The following is a 23710-nucleotide window of genomic DNA, read 5'->3' as shown; positions in this document are numbered from 1 at the left end:
ATATAATAGATATTCTATTTTTTATTGATTGAATGAATAAATAATAGAGACCTAGACCTCAGGTTGAGGGCTTTGCTCCATTTGTATCATTCTCATCTGTAATATTAACATATGTTGAGGACATGAGCCCCAAAGACAGTTTTTGACAGGATAAATTGCTATGAGGAGTAATGCCTCAGCCAACTTCACTGTTTCTAGCTGAGCTACTGACCAGTGCAGAGAAGAGAGCAGAAATGCAGAAGCAGATTGAAGAGATGGAGAAGAAGCTAAAAGAAATCCAAACTACTCAGCAAGAAAGAGCAAGTGATCAGGTCATTCTCTTTTTCAATACGTACAATTAATGCTTATTGAAACAAATTTAAACAATATAAAAATATAGAAGGTAAAAAGTCCTGTCAGACCCACTCAGTTTCTGATAGTTTCTTCGCTATTAATATCAGTAAAGTTGAGCATGAAAGTAATTTAACAGGTGACTTCAAATGGAATTTGGGGCATTTAAGTGATGCAATTTATAGACTATTGACTTCTTAGTTATACTCTAAAGCACTACTCTGTTACTTCTGACTTTAGATTTTTATTCTAGTTATGTTCCATTAAAATGAGATTAGCTAAAGAAATTTAGTGTGTATTTCCTTGCCACTACTCAGTTGAGTACAACAGTACCAGTTTATACTGGGAACATGAATTATTAGGAAGAACTTTTGTGGTACAGACATTTTATATGGTTAGTAGATGTCTAGGGGAAGAGTATAGTAAAGTTAATTTTGGCACTAAAACTTGAGAATAGGTAGCATTTTCTATATAGGAGGGACACATTGATTTTGTTTATTTAATGCAAATAGCAAGAAGAGAAGATGTCTACAAAGGAGACAGCTGAACTGCGAATTGTTTCAGAGTCTCAGGAAATACCAGGAATGGCTCTGTGCAATTCTGTTTGCCCAGTAAACTCTTGTGCCAGGTAGGACCGCATTGGCGGGAGGGATGATGCTTATAGGAGGGCATCTAGAACCGACCTTTGACCCTCTAGTGACTTGAAGTCTCCTTAACTTTTATAGTATTGAGACATGATTTTTGCAAGTCTTTGTCACAGCATAAGCTGTGATGCTGATGAGAGAGGTCTGGGTGCTGGCTCTTTTCTGTTAAAAAAAAATACATGTTTCTTATAAAAACAATCAAATAATTTTTTAAATGATAATACCACCCATTTCTACTACCAAGAGATGACTAGTATTAACATTGGTATATTTCTTCTTATTTGTTGTTTTGGTTTTGTTTTATAAAAATGAAAGCTTACCATTTTGTAATCTGCTTATACTGTTAATGTAACTTAATGTAACTTAACATCTGTTATCAAATATAATTCTATGACAATTTTAATGACTGAAGGTTCTATCTTAAAGAATTTGGTTTAATGGTACTAGAATATTTTCTTTATCTTAGAGTGAAGAAGATTATATTTAATAAAAAGACCTCTTGGACATTTAAGAATTAAATAATTCTTTCTGTGGGTACTAAGAACATGTTTTAAAACAAATTTCTTCACAGGGAAACTTCACTTGCAGAAAACATTTGGCAAGAACAGCCTCATTCTAAAAGTGAGTTTTATTTGACAATCTCTTGAAGACCTTACTGATACAAATGCATTATGTAATAAGTGTAAACACTTTTCTTGATTGTGGTAAAAGGTTTTGAAAGAAAGCAGAGAGAGGGACTAAGGTACTGTTATCTTTGAATCATGGAATTCAGTTATAAGCATATGATTCAAGATAGGTTAGACATTTGAAAGAATATTTTTATAAAATAACTCATTGCTTTAAAATATTTGGTTTAAATGTAATTTAAATTTATACTAACTACAAAATAATCTTCCACTTTAGTTAGTGTACTCTAGCTAAGCATATCAGTAGTACCCAGCAGCCAAGAGTGGAAAGTGGTTTTTTGGAAGAATGAGGGGGGAAAGCTTACAACTAAAGCTATTTTATATTCAAATTTGTTGTATTTTCAGAAACCTGTTAAAAGTGGTAGAAACATGAGTATCCATCTATAAATAGTTAAAAAATTCAGTAGAATCTGATTAAACCTCTAATTCTAACCATTAATTTATAGGAAATGCAAAGCATAGAAGAACATGTGAAACAGAATATAATTGGCAAAAAATCCAGCATTATGGGGCAAACAACCCAGTTTCTAAAATAAAAAATTAATAGCAAAAAACAAAAACCCTATAAAATAAAAGCAATTTAAGAGGCATTTCAACTAGTCACAGTGTATGAATCTACTTTGCATTCCTAATTCAAACTTTCTAAAAAGTTTTGGTAAAATGTGAAACCTCTGACTGGATATTTGAATACAGAAATTTTTAATTCTATAAGTATGATCATGTTTTGAGATTATGCTTTTTAAAAAGAGGCTATCTCTTTAAGAAATATGTACTAAAATATTTACATATGCAATGATATGGTGTTTTGTATTTGCTTCAAAATAATCCAGAATTGGGTTAGGTTTGGGGGAGTAGTGGTGGGAAATAAAGATGAAACAAGATCATCCATGTTTAGGTAATTGTTATTAAATGATGTCTACTTTTATATATTTGAAATTATTTATTATAAAAGATAAACAAAATTGTCTTTCTGCTTTCAAACAGCAAAAATGTTAATTGACCTAGTTGTCTTGAAGAGTAGGGCATTTACTCTTAAGAGTGTAAATTTAGTCTCTCTTTCTATAGGTTCCAGTGTACCTTTCTCCATTTTTGATGAATTTCTTCTTTCAGAAAAAAAGACTATCAGGTTTGAGGGGTTTTTTGGTTTTATTTTGTTTTGACAATTAAAAGTTTTCTGTTATCATAAATGAGGATGAAATAGGGGGTTACTGTTATCTATGTTAAGGGAAAAATTGCTAAATGAAATATTTCTTTTTCCAGTCCTTCTGCAGATCCCCCACGGGTTTTAGCCCAACGAAGACCCCTTGCAATTCTCAAAACTTCAGAAAGCATCACCTCAAATGAGGATGTATCTCCAGATGTTTGTGTAAGGAGCAATATCGCTAAGTTTATATAAATGGACTAGTGGATAGTTTCATTCAATTATCACAAAAGTTTAGGGTTAAAATGAATATCACTGGCTTGAAATAAGCACATGAAAAGACACTCAACACCATCCGTTATCAGAGAATGAAAATCAAAACCACAGTGAAATATTGCATACATGCTCTAGGATGGCTATAATCAAAAAGACAAAATAACAAGTGTTGGTGAGGATGGGAAGTAACTAGAACCCTCATACTTTGCTGGTGAGAATGTGAAATGATGCATTCTCTTTGGAAAACAGTTTGGCAGTTCTTCAAAATGTTGAACATAGAGTTACCATATGATCCAGCAATTCCCTCCTAGGTATATATCCAAAAGAATTTAAAACATATCTTCACACAAAAAACTTTACATGAATGTTCATAGCAGCATTGTTCATAATAGCCAAAAACTGGAAACAACCCAGTGTTCGTCAACTGATGCATGGATAAACAAAATGTTGTGTATCCATACGATGGAATATTATTCAGCCATAAGAAGGAATGAAGTACTGATATATCTTACAACATGAATGAACCTTGAAAACACTGCTAAAATGAAGCCACACACAAAAGAACACATATTGTATGATTCCATTTATATGAAATGTCCAGAATAGGCAAATCCATAAAGACAAAGTAGATTAGGGATTTCCAGGGGATTAGGGAGAGAGTGGGTTGGAAAGTGACTACAAATGGGTATGGTGTTTCTTTTTGAGGTGATAAAGATGTTCTGGAGTTAGATAGTGGTGATGGTTGCAAAGCCCTATGAATATACTAAAAACCACTGAAATGCACACTTTTAAAGGGTGAAGTTTTTGGTATGTTAATTATATCTCAATTTTTTAAAGTGGGGAAAAATCACTGCCTTGAAAGCCAAGGATCTTTGTTCTTTTTATATAAAATGTTTATGAAACATTGGCAATGAAAGAGTTATGTGAACCAACCTTTTTTTTTTTTTGTAGTAATGTTTTGTTTTAACCACTGTGGACTAGTGACATAATAGTACTTAGGATAAAAAAAGACCCTGTGTAGACATTCAAGACAAAGTAAATAATCTTTATCAGTGACATTTCATTGAAGTCTCAAACCAGCATCTGGAAACTTGTCTTGAGATTGAAGGGAACTGAGTATGTTTAATCTGAAGACTTTTAAAGGGAGACATGATCAGTAGCTATAGTGATTTAAAACAGTATATTCTCCACATCCTAGGGAATGACTCAAACATGTTTTTATTTACTTATTTATTGAGGTATATTTTATATTCATAAACTGGACAAATATTAATTTTTATATATGTGAATATCCATGTGGTCTTCACCCATGTCAAGATACAGAAAATTTCCAGCAACCCAGAGGAACCTCGGGAGCCATTTATGACTAAAAGTGCTCAGGCCCCATTCCAACTATACTGAATTGGAATTTCCAGGGATAAAACCCAAGCATGTATTTTTATTGGTTTTAAATAGTTTCCCAGGTAATTCTAATATAGGTAATCCACTGACTGCTATGAAAAGATAATGATGTGGAAGAATAAGTTTTACATACTGTGTTCTGGAGAATACCACCAGAGAATAGATGGATAGGCTGGATTTGGAGGTAGTGGTTCTAGGTTCAGCTGTTCAAGGATGGACTAAATTATTAAAGGGGTAAATCTCAATCTAGTTTTTTTGTCTTAAACCTTTTACTTGAATTTTGTTAATAGATACCTACCAGGATTCTTTCCCCTACAAAAAAAAAAAATTTAAAGTGTCTAAACTAATAGGGCCATAAGTAGAATTTGCATAAAATTTATTCTTAGAATGCAGACATCTATTTTACTCTAATCTTACATTTTTTAGTTTCACTTATTGTTTCTTCTAGATGTATCTCACCTCTACTAAATAACGCTGAGTCAGAAATTCAGAGTATATATCATATTGGTAATGATCTAGAAAATTAATATTTAGTATCTATAAGGGTTAAATGAAATAGGCACTTTTGTGTACTTCAGGTAAATGTATAAAGTGGTACAATCCCTCCGAGGGCAGTTAGGCGGTATGTATAAAGACCCTTAGTGTTCAATTACCTTTTTGACCTGATAGTTCTACTTTTATGAATTATTCCTAAGAAAGTTAACATATTCTTAAAGATTTAAATCTACAAGAATATTTAAAATAGTTTTATGACAGTGAAAAACAGGGGATAACCTAAAACATTTGGTCAACTTCTGACAGACCCACAATGTTACCATCATGTTTCTAAAGAATTTTTAATAGCACAGAAAAATATACTAAAAAATATAATGAGAAGGAATAATATAGACTAGCATAGATGCTATAATTTCATTTGTTTTAAAACCTCTTTTTTAAATGCATAGAATATGCTTGTGCATGTATCCTACCAGATGTATATGGTCACAGCAGTTGCCTCTGGGGAGTAGTAACTGGAGTGGAGACGTCAGGGGGAATCAAGTGTGGAAGGGAGACTTTTTCACTATATATCCTTTTAAACTAGTTGACTTTTTAAAACTATATACCTGCATTACTTTTAAAGACAAAGGCATATTTTAAATGTTTTCCATTATTTTATACTTTTTTTCCCATATTTTCTACCATGATCATGAATTACCTTTAAGAAATAAAATAGAAATTAAACATTTGTCAAAGAAAAAGACTTAAAAGCTAGGAGGACAGCAGATTATTGGAACATATGGTAGGCCAAAGCCAGAAGAAAAATAGTATTAGTCCTCTAGTTCCTAGGTGAAATTGGTGGGAAAAAAACATTGTCCAGTATTTTTCCTTTGTATGGAGAATCCCCACAGTGTATTTTTCGATGAAATATAATTTGCTGTTTTCATAATACAAAACCTTTTTCCTCAAATGTAATGATGTGCTTTTTAAATTTGTCTTTCTCTAGAGATTCTGATATGATACTTTTGCACCCTGTGTTAAAAATCACTTATCTAAATATGTATCTCTTTCACTAAAAAAGATAGGCCATTCATATGCTCACTGAAATGTATGAGCTAAATTTTTTGTGGTTTTTCAGGATGAATTTACAGGAATTGAGCCCTTGAGTGAGGATGCTATTATCACAGGTTTCAGGAATGTAACTATTTGTCCTAACCCAGAAGACACTTGTGACTTCGCTAGAGCAGCTCGTTTTGCATCCACTCCTTTTCATGAGGTAATATCCTTGAAGGATCTCCCTTCTGATCCTGAGAGACTGTTGCAGGAAGAGGACCTAGATGTGAAGACTTCTGAGGACCAGCAAACTGCTTGTGGCACTATCTACAATCCAACTCTCAGCATCAAGAAGCTGAGGTGACTGGTGATTATAGGTTGTACAAATCAGGTTGTTTGAAGGCTCTCTTATTCTGTGTGTGCTTGTCAGTTATAACAATCAATTATGAAGCTTTTACTACCTGCTGGGTACTGTGCTAAGTGCTTTACCTGACAGCTGGGCTCCTCCAGATAAAGTGTTAATGGGATTTAGTAACTGATTTGATTTTAAAGGTTAAAAGTAAATTTTTCTGGTTATGGTATCTTTGAGAAAACTCAGCAAAGTGTACCTGACTGGTAGAGACGAGGCATTTATTTTTCCTTTAATATTGAGGTTAAAATAATGGTAGAGTAGGTTGATGCTAATTTCAAATAGGCAATTAGAGACATGTTTTTGTTCTTTTTTTAACATCTTTATTGGAGTATAATTGCTTTACAGTGTTGTGTTAGTTTCTGCTGTACAGCAAAGTGACTCAGCTACATGCACACGTATAGCCCCATATCCCTTCCCTCCTGTGTCTCCCTCCCACCCTCCCCATCCCACCGCTCCAGGTGGTCGCAAAGCACCAAGCTGATCTCCCTGTGCCATGAAGCTGCTTCCCACTAGCTATCTATTTTACATTTGGTAGTGTATACCTGTCAGTGCTACTCTCCCACCTCGTCCCAGCCCACCCTTCCCCCTCCCCGTGTCCCCAGGTCCACTCTCCACATCTGTGACTTTGTTCCTGTCCTGCCCCTAGGTTCATCAGAACCACTTTTTTTTTTAGATTCCATATATATGTGTTAGCATACGGTATCTATTTTTCTCTTTCTGACTTGCTTTACTCTGTATGACAGACTCTAGGTCCATCCACCTCACTACAAATAACTCAATTTCGTTTCTTTTTATGGCTGAGTAATATTCCATTGTATGTATGTGCCACATCTTCTTTATCCATTCATCTGTCAATGGACACTTAGGTTGCTTCCATGTCCTGGCTATTGTAAATAGTGCTACAGTGAACATTGTGGTACATGACTTTTTTGAATTATGGTTTTCTCAGGGTATATGCCCAATAGTGGGATTGCTGGGTCATATGGTAGTTCTATTTTTAGTTTTTTAAGGAACCTCTGTATTGTTCTCCATAGAGGCTGTACCAATTTACATTCCTGCCCACAGTGCAAGAGGGTTCCCATTTCTCCTTACCCTCTCCAGCATTTACTGTTTGTAGATTTTTTGATGATGGCCATTCTGACCGGTGTGAGGTGATACCTCATTGTAGTTTTGGTTTGCATTTCTCTAATGATTAGTGATGTTGAGCATCTTTTCATGTGTTTGTGGGCATTCTGTATATCTTCTTTGGAGAAATATCTATTTAGGTCTTCTGCCCATTTTTGAATTGGGTTGTCTCTTTTTTTGATATTAAGTTGCATGAGCTGCTTGTGTATTTTGGAGATTAATCCTTTGTCAGTTCCTTTGTTTGCAAATATTTTCTCCCATTCTGAGGGTTGTCTTTTCGCTTTGTTTATGTTTTCCTTTGCTGTGCAAAAGCTTTTAAGTTTCATTAGGTCCCATTTATTTATTTTTGTTTTTATTTCCATTTCTCTAGGAGGTGGGTCAAAAAGGATCTTGCTGTGATTTATGTCATAGAGTGTTCTGCCTATGTTTTCCTCTATGAGTTTGATAGTGTCTGGCCTTATATTTAGGTCTTTAATCCATTTTGAGTTTATTTTTGTGTATGGTGTTAGGAAGTGTTCTAATTTCATTCTTTTACATGTAGCTGTCCAGTTTTCCCAGCACCACTTATTGAAGAGGCTATCTTTTCTCCATTGTACACTCTTGCCTCCTTTATCAAAGATAAGGTGACCATATGTGCGTGGGTTTATCTCTGGGCTTTCTATCCTGTTTCATTGATCTATATTTCTGTTTTTATGCCAGTACCATACTGTCTTGATTACTGTAGCTTTGTAGTATAGTCTGAAGTCCGGAAGCCTAATTCCTCCAGCTCCGTTTTTCTTTCGCAAGATTGTTTTGGCTATTCGGGGTCTTTTGTGTTTCCATACAAATTGTGAGATTTTTTGTTCTACTTCTGTGAAAACTGCCATTGGTAGTTTGTTAGGGATTACATTGAATCTGTAGATTGCTTTGGGTAGTATAGTCATTTTCACAAAGTTGATTCTTCCAATCCAAGAACATAGTATATCTCTCCATCTGTTCGTATCATCTTTAATTTCTTTCATCAGTGTCTTATAGTTTTTTGCATACAGGTCTTTGTCTCCTTAGGTAGGTTTATTCCTAGGTATTTTATTCTTTTTGTTGCAGTGGTAAATGGGAGTGTTTCCTTAATTTCTCTTTCAGATTTTTCATCATTCGTGTATAAGAATGCAAGAGATTTCTGTGCATTAATTTTGTATCCTGCTACTCTACCAAATTCATTGATTAGCTCTAGTCGTTTTCTGGTAGCATTTTTAGGATTCTCTATGCATAGTATCATGTCATCTGCAAACAGTGACAGTTTTACTTCTTCTTCTTTGATTTGGATTCTTGTTATTTCTTGTTCTTCTCTGGTTGCTGTGGCTAAAACTTCCAAAACTATGTTGAATAATAGTGGTGAGAGTGGGCAACCTTGTCTTGTTCCTGATCCTAGTGGAAATGGTTTCAGTTTTTCACCATTGAGGATGATGTTGGCTGTGGGTTTGTCATATATGGCCTTTATTGTGTAGAGGAAGGTTCCCTCTATGCCTACTTTCTGGAGAGTTTTTATCATAAATGGGTGTTGAATTTTGTCAGAAGCTTTTTCTGCATCTGCTGAGATTATCATATGGTTTTTCTCCTTCAGTTTGTTAATATGGTGTATCACGTTGATTGATTTGCGTATATTGAAGAATCCTTGCATTCCTGGAATAAACCCCACTTGATCATGGTGTATGATCCTTCTACTGTGCTGTTGGATTCTGTTTGCTAGTGTTTTGTTGAGGATTTTTGCGTCTATGTTCATCAGAGATATTGCCCTGTAGTTTTCTTTTTTTGTGACATCTTTGTCTGGTTTTGGTATCAGGGTGATGGTGGCCTCATAGAATGAGTTTGGGAGTGTTCCTCCCTCTGCTATATTTTGGAAGAGTTTGAGAAGGATAGGTGTTAGCTCTTCTCTAAATGTTTGATAGAATTCGCCTGTGAAGCCATCTGGTCCTGGGCTTTTGTTTATTGCAAGATTTTAAATCACAGTTTCAATTTCAGTGCTTGTGATTGGTCTGTTTATATTTCCTATTTCTTCCTGGTTCAGTCTCAGGAGGTTGTGCTTTTCTAAGAATTTGTCCGTTTCTTCCAGGTTGTCCATTTTATTGGCATAGAGTTGCTTGTAGTAGTCTCGCATGATCCTTTGTATTTCTGCAGTGTCAGTTTTTACTTCTCCTTTTTCATTCCTAATTCTCTTGATTTGAGTCTTCTCCCTTTTTTTCTTGATGAGTCTGGCTAATGGTTTATCGATTTTGTTTATCTTCTCAGAGAACCAGCTTTTAGTTTTATTAATCTTTGCTATTGTTTCTTTCATTTCTTTTTCATTTATTTCTGATCTGGTCGTTATGATTTCTTTCCTTCTGCTAACTTTGGGGTTTTTTGGCTCTTCTTTCTCTAATTGCTTTAGGTGTAACGTTAGGTTGTTTATTTGAGATTTTTCTTGTTTCTTGAGGTAGTATTGTATTGCTATAAATTTCCCTTTTAGAACTTCTTTTGCTGCATCCCATAGGTTTTGGGTCGTCATGTTTTCATTGTCATTTGTTTCTAGGTATTTTTTGATTTCCTCTTTGATTTCTTCAGTGATCTCTTGGTTATTTAGTAGCGTATTGTTTAGCCTCCCTGTGTTTGTATTTTGTACAGTTTTTTTCCTGTAATTGATATCTAGTCTCATAGCGTTGTGGTCAGAAAAGATACTTGATATGATTTCAATTTTCTTAAATTTACCAAGGCTTGATTTGTGACCCAAGATATGGTCTATCCTGGAGAATGTTCCATGAGCACTTGAGAAGAAAGTGTATTCTGTTGTTTTTGGATGGCATGCCCTATAAATATCAATTAAGTCCATCTTGTTTAATGTGTCATTTAAAGCTTGTGTTTCCTTATTTATTTTCATTTTGGGTGATCTGTCCATGGGTGAAAGTGGGGTGTTTAAGTCCCCTACTATGATTGTGTTACTGTTGATTTCCCCTTTTGTGGCTGTTAGCATTTGCCTTCTGTATTGAGGTGCTCCTATGTTGGGTGCCTAAATATTTACAATTGTTATAGCTTCTTCTTGGATTGATCCCTTGATCATTATGTAGTGTCCTTCTTTGTCTCTTGTAATAGTCTTTATTTTAAAGTCTATTTTGTCTGATATGAAAATTGCTACTCCAGCTTTCTGGAGTCCATTTGCATGGAATATCTTTTTCCATCCCCTCACTTTCATTCTGTATGTGTCCCTAGGTCTGAAGTGGGTCTCTTGTAGGCAGCATATGTACGGGTCTTGTTTTTGTATCCATTCAGCCAGTCTATGTCTTTTGGTTGGAGCATTTAACCCATTTACATTTAAGGTAATTATCGATATGTATGTTCCTATTACCATTTTCTTAATTGTTTTGGATTTGTTATTGTAGGTCTTTTCCTTCTCTTGTGTTTCCTGCCTAGAGAAGTTCCTTTAGCATTTGTTGTAAAGCTGGTTTGGTGGTGCTGAATTCTCTTAACTTTTTTTTTTTTTTTTTTACAAGATTTAAATAGACTGACACCAAGCATTGTACATGGATGACCACAACAAAAGCAACAATGATTGCAATTACCAAACATGAAACACACTCATACTATGTCATAATATTGACATTCAGTCCAGTAATCCTCCACTGTAACAGCTCCTTTACTTTGCAGTGAAAATTGATTTGTATATTCTTTGCCTCTGAGTCCTTGTGGGATTTTTTTTTTTTTTTAATTCAGACAGAAAGTCACAAAAATTATACTCATCCTCATCAGTTCACTCAGTCCCATGTAATTCATTTTTTTTTCATCTTGATCTTTTGTTAGCACTTTTATGAGTTCATCAGTTTTTCATTAGAGTTCTGAAAATGCTTATTCATTCAGTTCAGCAGTACAGTCAGTTACCAGAAACCTGTACTTGTCAGAGTCTTTTCCATGAATTTCTTGAAGATTCTCTTAACTTTTGCTTGTCTGTGAAGGTTTTAATTTCTCCGTCAAATCTGAATGAGGTCCTTGCTGGGGAGAGTAATCTTGGTTGTAGGTTTTCCCCTTTCATCACTTTAAATATGTCCTGCCACTCGCTTCTGGCTTGCAGAGTTTCTGCTGAAAAATCAGCTGTTAACCTTATGGGGATTCCCTTGTATGTTATTTGTTGCTTTTCCCTTGCTGCTTTCAATATTTTTTCTTTGTATTTAATTTTTGATAGTTTGATTAATATGTGTCTGGGTGTGTTTCTCTTTGGGTTTATCCTGTATGGTACTCTCTGTGCTTCCTGGACTTGATTGACTATTTCCTTTCCCGTGATAGGGAAGTTTTCGACTATAATCTCTTCAAATATTTTCTCAGACCCTTTCTTTTTCTCTTCTTTTTCTGGGACCCCTATAATTCGAATGTTGGTGCATTTAATGTTGTCCTAGAGTCTCTGAGAGTGTCCTCAATTCTTTTCATTCTTTTTTCTTTATTCTGCTCCCTGGCAGTTATTTCCACCATTTTATCTTCCAGCTCACTTATCCGTTCTTCTGTCTCAGTTATTCTGTTATTGATTCCTTCTAGAGTATTTTTAATTTCAGTAATTGTGTTGTTCATCACTGTTTGTTTGCTCTTTAGTTCTTCTAGATCCTTGTTAGATGTTTCTTGTATTTTCTCCATTCTGTTTCTGAGGTTTTGGATCATCTTTACTATCATTACTCTGAATTCTTTTTCAGGTAGGTTGCCTATTTCGTCTTCATTAATTTGGTCTTGTAGGTTTTTACCTTGCTCCGTCGTCTGTAACAAGTTTTTCTGTCGTTTCTTTTTCTTTTTTTTTTGATGAGTGGTGCTGTATTCCTGTCTTACTGGTCATTTGGCCTGAGGCATCCAGCACTGGAGTTTGCAGGCAGTTGGATAGAGCCGGGTCTTGGTGCTGAGATGAGGACCTCCGGTAGGCCTCACTCTGATTGATATTCCCTGGGGTCTGAGGTTCTCTGTTAGTCCAGCGGTTTGGACTCGGAGCTCCCATCACAGGAGCTCAGGCCTGACATCCGGCCTGGGAACCAAGATCCCGCAAGCTTTGTGGCATGGTAATAAAAAAAGGAAGAAAGAAAGAAGAAAAAGAGCAGTACAATATCAAAGAATAAAAAACAAAATAAAATTAGAAAGATAAAAAATATATTAGGAAAAATAAACTATAATTGAAGCAACTGCAACAAGGTAAAATAAAACCACAGCAGAAAAAAGGGAAAAAAATGAGTGTGGGGTGGGGAAGAAGCCAAAAGGAGAGATTACTAACAAAGTATAAAGAATAAAATAAAATTAGAATAATAAAAGATTAGGAAAAATAAAAATATAAAAGAATCAACAGCAGTGAATCAACAAGGTAAAACAGAACCCAATCTAAAAGAGGAGAAAAGAAAAGAAAAAAAGCCTTGACTATGGGGGCAGAGTTTAGGCAGGGGCGGGGTTTAGGGTGGGGCAGGACCTAGGGCATGGGGGTGCCGTTTGAGCGTAGGGCGGGGCCTCTGCTTAGGACCTGCACAGAAGGGGAGAGGCAGCACATGGAAAGAAGGACCTCTAGAGTGTGGCGTTTGGAGTTTGGAGGTAGGGCCCTGAGTGAGGGTGTAGGGGCGGGGCTTGGGCTCTGCAGGGCAGGAGGGAGACTCCGAGGGCAGAGGATTAGGCCCTGGAGCCCAACAGGCTTCCCAGTGCCTGACTGGACACGGAAGGCACTGGCCGTGTTACCTTCCGTTCCTTCATGCCCCTCCCCGACGGTCTCTGGCAGGGTCTCCCCCACCTTACCCCCACTGGGCCACTGGACCCCTAACCATGGGTGGGTCCCGCTGGGTGTAGGAACTCCTTCCCTCCCCCAGACACCCCTCAGGGGTGCTGGTCCCTGAGGTCCGACCTTTACTTTTGCTCCCCCTTCCCTCCCTCCCACTCCCTCAGGACCCGCACGTCTGGAGAGGGCCTCAGTGGGCAGAGGATCAGGCCCAGGATCTCAGCAGGTTCCTGGGGGTCCAAGTGGGCAGTGGAAACCTGGCCACTCTCCCTTTTGATCCTCTGCCCTCCTAATGGTTCCCCAATTTCCCCCTTTTGGCATGGGATCCCTTAACCTCCCTCAGGCGCCCCTGAGGGGTGCCAGTCCGGTCCCCCCTCCACTTCTCTTCCCCCTTCACTCCCCCCACGCCCCACGTCCTACCTGGTGGCTGGGGCTTCCTCCCATCCCCTTAGATGTCTGTGGTCCCCCACCAGTGCCTGGCAGGTGCCCTAGTTGTGAGGAGACACGAATTCCGCGTCCTCCTGGTAGCCATCTTGACTCCACTGGAGACTTGTTTTTTTAAAGTATCTTTTGATAGAGAGATGGAAATGAATAAAGAAGAGGGGGGAATGGCATAGAGAGCCAGGGACTAAGCCTTGTGATCTCTCCATATTTAAAAGTCACCTGATTTAAACAAACTTATTCCAGTTTTAGGAATATTCTTTTTTTTTTTTTTTTTAAGGAGCAAGCTGCTTTTTTTTTTAATTTTATTTTATTTATTTATTTTTGGCTGCATTGGGTCTTCGTTGCTGTGCGTGGGCTTTCTCTAGTTGTGGCGAGTGGGGGTACTCTTCGTTGCGGTGCGTGGCTTCTCATTGCAGTGGCTTCTCGTTGCAGAGCATGGGCTCTAGGGTGGGCTTCAGTAGTTGTGGCACGTGGGCTCAGTAGTTGTGGCTTGCAGGCTCTAGAGCGCAGGCTCAGTAGTTGTGGCGCACAGACTTAGTTGCTCTGTGGCATGTGGGATCTTCCCAGACCAGGGCTCGAACCTATGTTCCCTGCATTGGCAGGCAAATTCTTAACCACTGTGCCACCAGGGAGGCCCAGGAATATTCTTTAATTTGCCACTTTGTGCTTTTAAAACTGTATTTTCAAACTTTTTTCACATTTTCTAGCATGTATTCACCTTGAATAATTTCCCGTTTTCTTTCTTGACCTTTGCTTATTGAAGAGTTATAAAGTCCAAAGAAGGGATAAAGAGGAAGGAAGTTAGTGTCTTAGTTTTTCTCAGTCAGTTTAGAATAGATGTAGAATAAGGCATTTCCTATAGATTAGGTTAATAAAACATAAATTTAATGCTTGGCATTGCTTTTCAACCAGAGTAGATAAAGTTACCTAGATTTTGATTATGAATCTTTTTTTTTTTCAGGAAAATAATGGACTTTAAAATTGAGACTATTGAATAGCAAATAAAAGTATAATAAAGTTGATGTAAATTACCCCCTTGAGGATTGACTCATCTGTGGTTCTTTCAGCCCAATTATTGAAGACAGCGGTGAAGCCACACACTCCTCTGGGTTCTCTGGATCTTCTGCCTCGGTTACAAGCACCTCCTCCATCAAATGTCTTCAAATTCCTGAGAAACTGGAGCTCACTAGTGAGACTGCAGGTAGGTTCATATATACCATTTGTAAACAAATATCTATATCCATGTCCAGTGAACACTTATTTATCAGAGCAAACCGAGGTATAAGTATTTCTTCTCTAGAAAAGTTGCCATAAATTGTGAAATCTCTAGAATAAGTGAGTACTAACTGAGTTCGGTATCATAAAGACCTGAGATAGATGAGTGTTGTTAGGTTAGCAGTATTGATCATGCAGTCATGGTTTTTTGTCCCCCTCCTCTGTTATAATACCCATTTTAAGTTTTGGGATAATTTTTTTTCAACGTTTTTTTCCCCCAGACAGCCCTACTCAGTCACCCTGGTGTTCACCGTATCGCAGACAACTACTAAAATCCCTACCAGAGCTGAGTACCTCTACAGAGTTTTTTGTAGAAGATAGACCAATGCCTAATTTGGAAATAGAGAAGGAAATTGAATTAGGTAAGTATCGTTGAATGCATGTCCTTTTGTGTATGACAGTATACAAATAAGTGATTATTTGTACTTGAATTTGATGCTTAAGTACAATCAATATTTCTAGAATGTAAGAAACAACATTATAGAAGTTGACACATTGATAAGTTCATGTCCCAGTAACAATAGGAATTCTGTCTTCCCCTCTTTCAATTTTTTTATCCCCTCTTTCAGTTTTTAAAAAATGATTTTGAAAAGTATTCTAGATGCTACTAACTGGCAAATATAAAGTGAGTGCCTTTAGCCCTTAAGCCAGGAAGTAAAAGCTAGGGAGCTATACCTATTCACAGTGATTTTGAAATGGAATCAAACCTTCTCAACAGATAATGAGGATTATTGCATTAAACAACAATACCTGATATGTGAAGACTACAAATTATTCTGGGTGACACCAAGAAACTCTGCAGAGTTAACCATAATAAAGGTGGGACTGATTCTTTGTCATTTCAATTTCTTTGTAAATAATGTTGGTTGAAGCAGTAACTGTGGCCCCATGGTACCATCAGATCCTTTTCATAGTCTATAAGCTTCCTTATAGGAAAGTCAGTGATGCATAAAGAAATCACTCACCATTATATGCCAAGATCAGATATCAAAAATGAGAGGGTATTGTGTAAATCTCTCAATGTGTCCAAACATGTCAGGTGTTACATCAATTTTATCTTTTTGAGGACATCTGAAATTTTATGGCTCGCTCCAATCTGGACAAATTACATTCTAGGCTTGACACGTACACACACACACACACACACACACACACACACACACACACACACACACTATATTACCTTGAAATTTCCATTCACCATCATCCCAGGGATTCACATGACCTCTTTTTTATATTGAATGCCTAGTTACATTGGATCCCATTTTCTTCTTCTTTCTTGGTTTAAGTCCTCATATTTTAGTAGCTTCCTGAGAAAGGATGCATAGGATGTAAATTTTTTGAAACCTTGCATGTCAGAAAATTTCTTATTCCACATCTTTGTTTGATTGGTAGGTTGGCTAGATATTAGAATTCTAGGTTCAAAACTTTTTTTCTTTAGAATTTTGAAGATAAGCTCCATTAGCTTTTGGCTTCTAACCTTGCTTTTAAAATCTTTTGCCATTCTCTGTGTGATTTTCTTTTTTCCCCCTCTCTCTGGATCCTTGTAAGATCTTATGTTTGTCCCCAGCATTCTGAAATTTCACAATTACATGCTTTGGTAAAAGTGTATTTTCACCCATATGCTAGGCCCTTGATGGCCATTTCAATCTGGAGACTCCTTCAGTTCTGAGAAATTATCTTCAAAGAAAAAATTATTTCTTCTCCCCAGTCTTTTCTGTTCTCTTATTCTAGAATTCCTTTTATTAGGATTTGGGGTCTCCTGGACAGATTCTTTAAAAACCTTATCTTTTTTTCTCCTATTTTCTCTTTGTCTTTTTGCTTTACTTTCTGAATGTTTTGTCAACTTTATTTTCAGTCTTTTTACTGGGTTTTTCATTTCTTTTATCATGTATTTAATGTGTAAGAGTTCTTTCTTTGTAGCATTCTGTTCTTCATTTCAAAGATGAAATATTCCTTATCTCTCTGAGTGTACTAATGATACATTAATTTTCTTTTTTTCTCCCTGCATCATCTATTTCCTTTTGTTTGTTTTGATCTCTGTCTTTCATATTAGAGGCTTTCTTCAGGTCTTTGGCTCTCTCTTCATATTTAAGTGTGGGATGCTAGAAAGCCAGTTGAAAGTTCTGTTATATGGTGGGACCTTGACAGCTGTAGGCTTCACTGTACAATGATCTCACTTGGCCATTTTGTTGGAAAATCCCCAATCTTTGGGTCTTTTGAGCTTATCAGATTCCTCAGAGAAAACTTCTGGTTTCCCGCCTAAAGCATGTAATCCTGGCTGCTAGCCTCCTGAAAGTTGCATGGGGAAGTTAGTCTGGAGAGTAGAGGGGCAGGAAGGTGCATCTTAACATTTGACATATAATAAACTTTTTCCATTTGACATATAATAAACTTTTTCCATTTGACATATAATAAACTTTTTCCATTTGACATATAATAAACTTTTTCCATTTGACATATAATAAACTTTTTCCTCTTCTCCATATGGTATTCCCACCCTCAACAATGCATGGTGTCCTCTAGTCCAGAGCCCTTCTGTTTTATATTCTCTAGGAATAAACTTCTGGTCTTCAGGAATGAGAGAGAGGCAGTTGCTAGGCTGGGCTACAGGAGCAGGAGGGGAATCTGGGGACTTATGTTCTCTTTAACAGAGTTCAACCACTCCTGTTTTAGCTCCACCTTCACCCTTACTTCTAGAGGTAATTAGTACCACCAGTTTTATATTATAGGGAGATGGTCTTGTATAAATTTGGTTGCTCTCAGCTTTCTCCACTGCTAGAATCAGCTTTCTTGGGTCTGTTAAGTGGATTGTTACCTCTTACTATTTTCTTTCCAGCTTTCAGAATTTCCTGCTGCTCCATCCTTTATTATAGATTTCTACCTTTTAAAATATCCCGTTACTGTTATTTCTGTTGGGATATAGGAAGGGCTGGAGGGAATGTTTTCATTCTGCCAACTATAACCATAGATTCTAATGACTCTTATTTTTAAAATATATTTTCTTACAGGTATCTTCTCAACCTGTCCCATGGGACTTTTATATCAACTTCAAGTTAAAGGAACGTTTAAATGAGGAGTGTGATAATTTGTGTATCTGTTATCAATACCAAGATGGCTGTATTGTTTGGCACCAATATATAAACTGCTTCACCCTTCAGGTTTGCAATAATATGAAAACATATCATTTAAAGTCCTCAAGTAGAGAGATTTGTGCTCTATTTAGCAAAGGAATTTAGTACAGAATTCCTGTTAATCTTCTAGAAATAGACCAATTAAATAATGAGTTAAAAGCATTGTTTTCTTTTTCCAAGTTATTTTGACCAAGAACTTCCTTTAACTTTTTATTATGTCAATTTTCAAACGTATAAAAGTAGACAGAATTGTGTAATGACCTGGTCATCTAACTGTGATCATCACCAGCTCATGTCCACTTTTGTTTTAAATTCCTGGTCTGATAATTCCAACATCCCTGCCATGTCTGGTTTTGATGCTTGTTCAAATTGCATTTTTTGCTGTTTGGTATGCCTTGTAATTTTTTCTTGATAGCCAGGCATGATGTACTGTGTAAAAGGAACTACTGTAAATAGGCCTTTAGTAATATGATGATAAGGTGTGAGGGGAGGGAAGGTGTTGTACAGTGCTATGATTCATCGTCTTTTGCAGCGAGCCTATGCCTTTGGACTGTGAACTTGACAAGTTTCTCAGTTTCCTACCCCCACACCCCCTACCACCCGGCTTAGGTAGGACCAGATGGTTGGAGTGGGCTGGAATTGTGTATTTCCCTTCCCCAGGTCAGGTAGGCTCTGATAATGCCCCAGCAGGTTAGGCTCTGGTTAACTAGTTTCCCCTGAAAGCAGGCCTTGTTAAAAAGAACAGAGTGCTGTGGCCTGTTTCAAATGGTTCTTTTTTCCCCTCCCGCTGCTGGAAGCGGGGAATTTTTCTATGATATTTACTGTGAGAACCTGGTCTGGCTCCTAGAGGTAAAGTTCACAAAAATGTGGGGCCCCCCTGTGCTTACAGATCCTAAAAGAGTCGTTGATTTTTCAGTTGGCTCAGCTTTTTACATGTTAGGACAGTGGCAACTTCCAAGCTCCTTAAGTGAGGAATGGAAACCAGAGGTCTATTTTTGCCACTCTTATTTTATCTATACTATCCCCCTGGATCATTTTTGGAACCCAAACACAATATATCTTTTTTGGCCACACCACACGGCTTGCGGGATCTCAGTACCCCAACCAGGGATTGAACCCAGGCCCTTGGCAGTGAAAGCCCAGAATCCTAACCACTAGGCCACCAGGGAACTCCCCACAATATATCATTTTATTCTTTGGAATGTTCTTAAGAAAGTTTTACTGCCTTTTTTTAGTTTAGTGTTTCCGAGGTTTTTATTTCTCATCTCTCTTTTTAAATTGAAGTATAGTTGATAGACAATGTTATATTAGTTTCAGGTGTACAACATAGTGATGGTTTTGCTGCAATTTTGATGGTAATACAAATTCTCCAAAATGGTTGGAATGATGGTATTTTAAAACTACCATTTATAGAGCACCTATTATGGGCCAGGCTCACCCCTGATGCTCTTCATCCATTATTTTATTAAATCCTTATAAACAATCTTATTGGAGAGCAGCATTATTAAAAATGGGACAAAAACCCAACATACAAAGGAGCCGACATTCTAATAGAGAACAGCAAGGAAGAGTACAGGGCAGCAGTAAACAAGGTATTGAGTATAAGTCACCCCAAATTAAGAGATAGTTTTCTATCCTTCTATTTCCAGGATCTTCTTCAATACAGTGAATTTATTACCCATGAAATGACAGTGTTGATTATTTATAACCTCTTGACAATGATGGAGAAACTACACAAAGCAGAAATAGTCCATGGTGACTTGAGTCCAAGGAGTCTGATTCTTAGAAACAGGTTGGTCCTTTTCATTCTCTTATAATTCTATCAGCTTTGTCGTAAAACATGGATAGTTACCATTCTCTTTTGCCTTTTGATAAATGCCATATTAATGAACACAGTGTGGTAAGAGAATATTTGCTACCTAAAACTCAATAGTCACTGGGAATAGTTTAAAAGAATTCAAACAAAACAACACATTGAGGAAAAAATTCAGAAAAAAAGAATTAACAACTCTATTGTGATGATTCCTGTCAAGAAGAGATGTAAAATCTGGATATTTGGGGAAATGTGAAGTAGACTGTCTAGTCTTTCTTTGTGTGGGGCCAGTGCGGAGCTAGCAAGGATGCTAGCAGAACTGAGGCACTGCTCAGTTTCAAAGACCAAAGCTTAAGTCACACCAGATTGAGGTAATTGCCAAGAGAAGCAGGTAGAACCAGAGTGCAAATGCAAACCATGCCAAGGAATGGGGCTTAGTGTTCAAATTAAATCCAGTTTAGCCATCAGGTTCAAGGGGTGAGCACAGAGCAGGAAATAAGAAATGAAGCCCAAATACTAAGAACTGAGAAAATACAGACAACATTGAGGCATAAACAAGGCAAAGATGCTCAACAATTTTTGTTTTATGGAAAGGACTAGAGGACCAACACACCCTTCTAATAATGGGCATTGATCTCATGGTATTTGAGTGAAGCAGTCTGGTTTAAAGATGCTTTGTCTGCCCCAAGCCTATGACTTGGGTAAGCAGTTAACTTTCTCTCTGAGGTCATTGGTGTACACTAAAAGCTGGAATCATTCTTTACATTTCTCCTGACTACTTATTCTATAAGAAGAAACTGAATTAGACTCTAAATCATAGTTGGCATGGAAATTAAAAGAACCTTCAATGTATTTCTGCAATTATAACCAAAAGAATTAGAGCATCCTACTTTCTTCCCTGAGATGGCAGAGTCCTAAAGGCTTCCCCAGGCATAATACAGCAGCATTTCTCATCCAGGGCACCATAGGTACTTTGGATGAGATAATTCTTTGTGCAGGTCTGGTCCAAGCATGCCAGGATGTTTTATATCTATTTCCCTGTAACTACCTCTCACCCAATTAAATACAAATTACAATCCCCCAGCCATTGTGATCACCAAAAATCTCCCCATATGTTTCCAAATGTGAGAACCCCTGGTATAGTTTTTATTTTCGTTCTATTTCACAGCACTGAAATTTCAGAGGATAGTGCTAGAGTTCTCAGGACTTTTCATGGAAATTGTAAGCAAAGAGATTTTCTAAGCCTTTTTGGGATTAGGCATTTGTATGCTGTGTATTCAGATATCCTTCTCTCAGTCACTAGAGGACTCCAGGAAACCACATAGTGTTGAAGGGACATTGCCTTTTACTTTGACACAACTTTTCAAATTTGATAGGAAATTTCATATAGATTCACAAGGAATTGAAAGAGCCTTTTTTTTTTTTAACATCTCTATTGGAGTATAATTGCTTTACAGTGTTGTGTTAGTTTCTGCTGTATAACAAAGTGAATCAGCTACATGTATACATATATCCCCATATCCCCTCCCTCTTGCGTCTCCCTCCCACCCTCCTTATCCCACCCCTCTAGGTGGTCGCAAAGCTGCGAGCTGATCTCCCTGTGCTATGCGGCTGCTTCCCACTAGCCACCTATTTTACATTTGGTATTGTATATATGTCAATGTTACTCTCTCATTTCATCCCAGCTTACCCTTCCCCCTCCCCGTGTCCTCAAGTCTATTCTCTATGTCTGTGTGAAAGAGCCTTTTGAAATCATTTAATGCAGTTTCTACATTGTGCGTGTGTGTGTGTAAAATGAGATCCAAAAAAGTGGAATGTCTTGCCCAGGGTAACAGTGAATGGATGATTAGAGAGCTAGGAGACCTTCCTGCTTCTTTTTATTATTCTCAGAAACATTTTTCCTACCTCTCCCAAGTTTTGAAAATATTTGGGAATTATAGTTTTATGATGGCCAAAAACAAGTTGTAGTAAGGAATCATAAATTTTAAAGTAAAATAGATCATTCTGTGCTGTGGAGGTATACGTGATAGGATTAATCAAAGCCTGTATTTAGGAATATAAGCCCTGCCACTGATATCAATCAGGGATTTGAAAAAACCAACTGAGAAAGCAGAGAAACAGAAGGAACACATAAAAATAATCCATTTTTTCCTCACATAAATAGTTCCTATATCTCTTTGGAGAATAGCTTTATTACATGGAATAGATACGCCTGAGGAAAATCAATAGTGAATTAGTGCTATAAAGTTCTTTTCTGTTTTTTTTTTTTTTATAAGGAAACAGGATTGGAATTACATATAAGAGGAAGACAGAGTATGGTATTAATTTAATATAAACAGGATGGTTTACAGTATTTTGTAAAGGTATCACTTTACCAAAAAACAGCCTTATGTTGTTTTCAGTTAAACTCTGGGAAGGAGGGATCTGAATGACACTCGGAAAGCCTAATCTAATAGTAAACAAGAAAGACTGTGACATCTATAAAAGCTTAATTTCCTCCATCATAATTCTTGTCAGTGTATAAACCATTGCTGTTATATATGTTAATATGTACAGTGCAAGACAGAGGCCTGCAGTCTACTTCCAGTATTTAGTTTATATAATATGGAAACTTGATAAATGTTCTGTGGTGGCCATGCACAGTGGCTTAGATATAGCTTGGGTCACTAAACTAATCTTAACATTCCCCAGTTGGGTGGATACTGCCACTGCTCTTACAGGTGCATTTTCATAACTAACCACTGGAGGGAGCTATTGGCATAGCTAAGGCACACCTGCAGTACCTCCTTTTTTTTCTTTCTTTTTTTTTTTTTAAAGACCAGCTATGCAGCTTCTTTCATGGCCTATTTTTATTATCTCCTTCTCTTACATCTGGGCTTAGAATCCACGATCCCTATGATTGTAATAAGAACAATCAAGCTTTGAAGATAGTGGACTTTTCCTACAGTGTTGACCTTAGGGCACAGCTAGATGTTTTTAACCTCAACGGCTTTCGGACTGTACAGATCCTGGAAGGACAAAAGATCCTGGCTAACTGTTCTTCTCCCTACCAGGTAAGTGTAAAACAAGCTTGAGCGAATACGGAGAGGGTTTCTTAATCTCTTTCTTACCTAGATAAGCCATGAAAGCTAGTGTTTAATGATATTGTCTCTCCTGGAACAGATGACCTAGTTTTCAAATATCACCAAGTCAAGCAAAATGTACCATTTTTCTGTCACAACACTGAGGAATTTATACATACACGTGCAGACACATGACTAACTCAGTAACCTAAGTGTCAGGGCCATTTCTACCACTTATCTGTGTGGTCTTTTGTAAATCATTTTCTGTGATCTTCTCTGTAAAATAAAGATAATAATCAGCTCTGTTTACATCAGAATTCTTGTGAGGATTAAATGAAATAATGTATATAAAAAGGACATTAGGACAAATATAAAGTGTTTTATATGGTGGCATTATATGCAGAAATCCCTTCTGACTCAGCTCTGGATATATGGCATTTTGCTGATTGAATATGTGGCATAGCCCTGAACTAGTCATGTAGAACACATTTAGATCACAGCTGGAGTCCATGCAAATTTAGTAGGTGTACAAATTTGAATTTGACAGTCCAGATATATTTGTCATCTTTTGTTCTAGGATAATTCCTAGAGTTGGCTCTACTGATCACTTCTTTGGGGAGTTTCTCTCTTTACTGTAACGATAAGTAACAGTCTACTAAAATGTATATCATAAAATAAACTTAGCTAAGCACTATAATACCTG

The 23710-nt window shown here is 37.0% G+C and overlaps 1 protein-coding gene across 1 annotated transcript in view; it reads left to right on the top strand.

Moving 5' to 3' along the window:
* The window catches only part of BUB1B (BUB1 mitotic checkpoint serine/threonine kinase B), a 57115-nt gene that overhangs the window by 30907 nt on the left and 2498 nt on the right, over positions 1–23710 (top strand). Inside the window, exons 10-21 of the mRNA XM_059915585.1 lie at positions 199–311; positions 843–958; positions 1546–1595; positions 2726–2786; positions 2921–3026; positions 6094–6368; positions 14791–14924; positions 15220–15360; positions 15717–15817; positions 18010–18159; positions 19782–19924; positions 22827–22998. Of these exons, the coding sequence (XP_059771568.1) occupies positions 199–311; positions 843–958; positions 1546–1595; positions 2726–2786; positions 2921–3026; positions 6094–6368; positions 14791–14924; positions 15220–15360; positions 15717–15817; positions 18010–18159; positions 19782–19924; positions 22827–22998 (1562 nt within the window). The remainder of the gene's footprint in view (positions 1–198; positions 312–842; positions 959–1545; positions 1596–2725; positions 2787–2920; positions 3027–6093; positions 6369–14790; positions 14925–15219; positions 15361–15716; positions 15818–18009; positions 18160–19781; positions 19925–22826; positions 22999–23710) is intronic.

This window comes from Balaenoptera ricei, chromosome 2 (genome assembly GCF_028023285.1).
Source record: "Balaenoptera ricei isolate mBalRic1 chromosome 2, mBalRic1.hap2, whole genome shotgun sequence".
In the NCBI taxonomy this organism is placed as follows: domain Eukaryota; kingdom Metazoa; phylum Chordata; class Mammalia; order Artiodactyla; family Balaenopteridae; genus Balaenoptera; species Balaenoptera ricei.
This window is presented reverse-complemented; position numbering and strand designations above follow the sequence as displayed.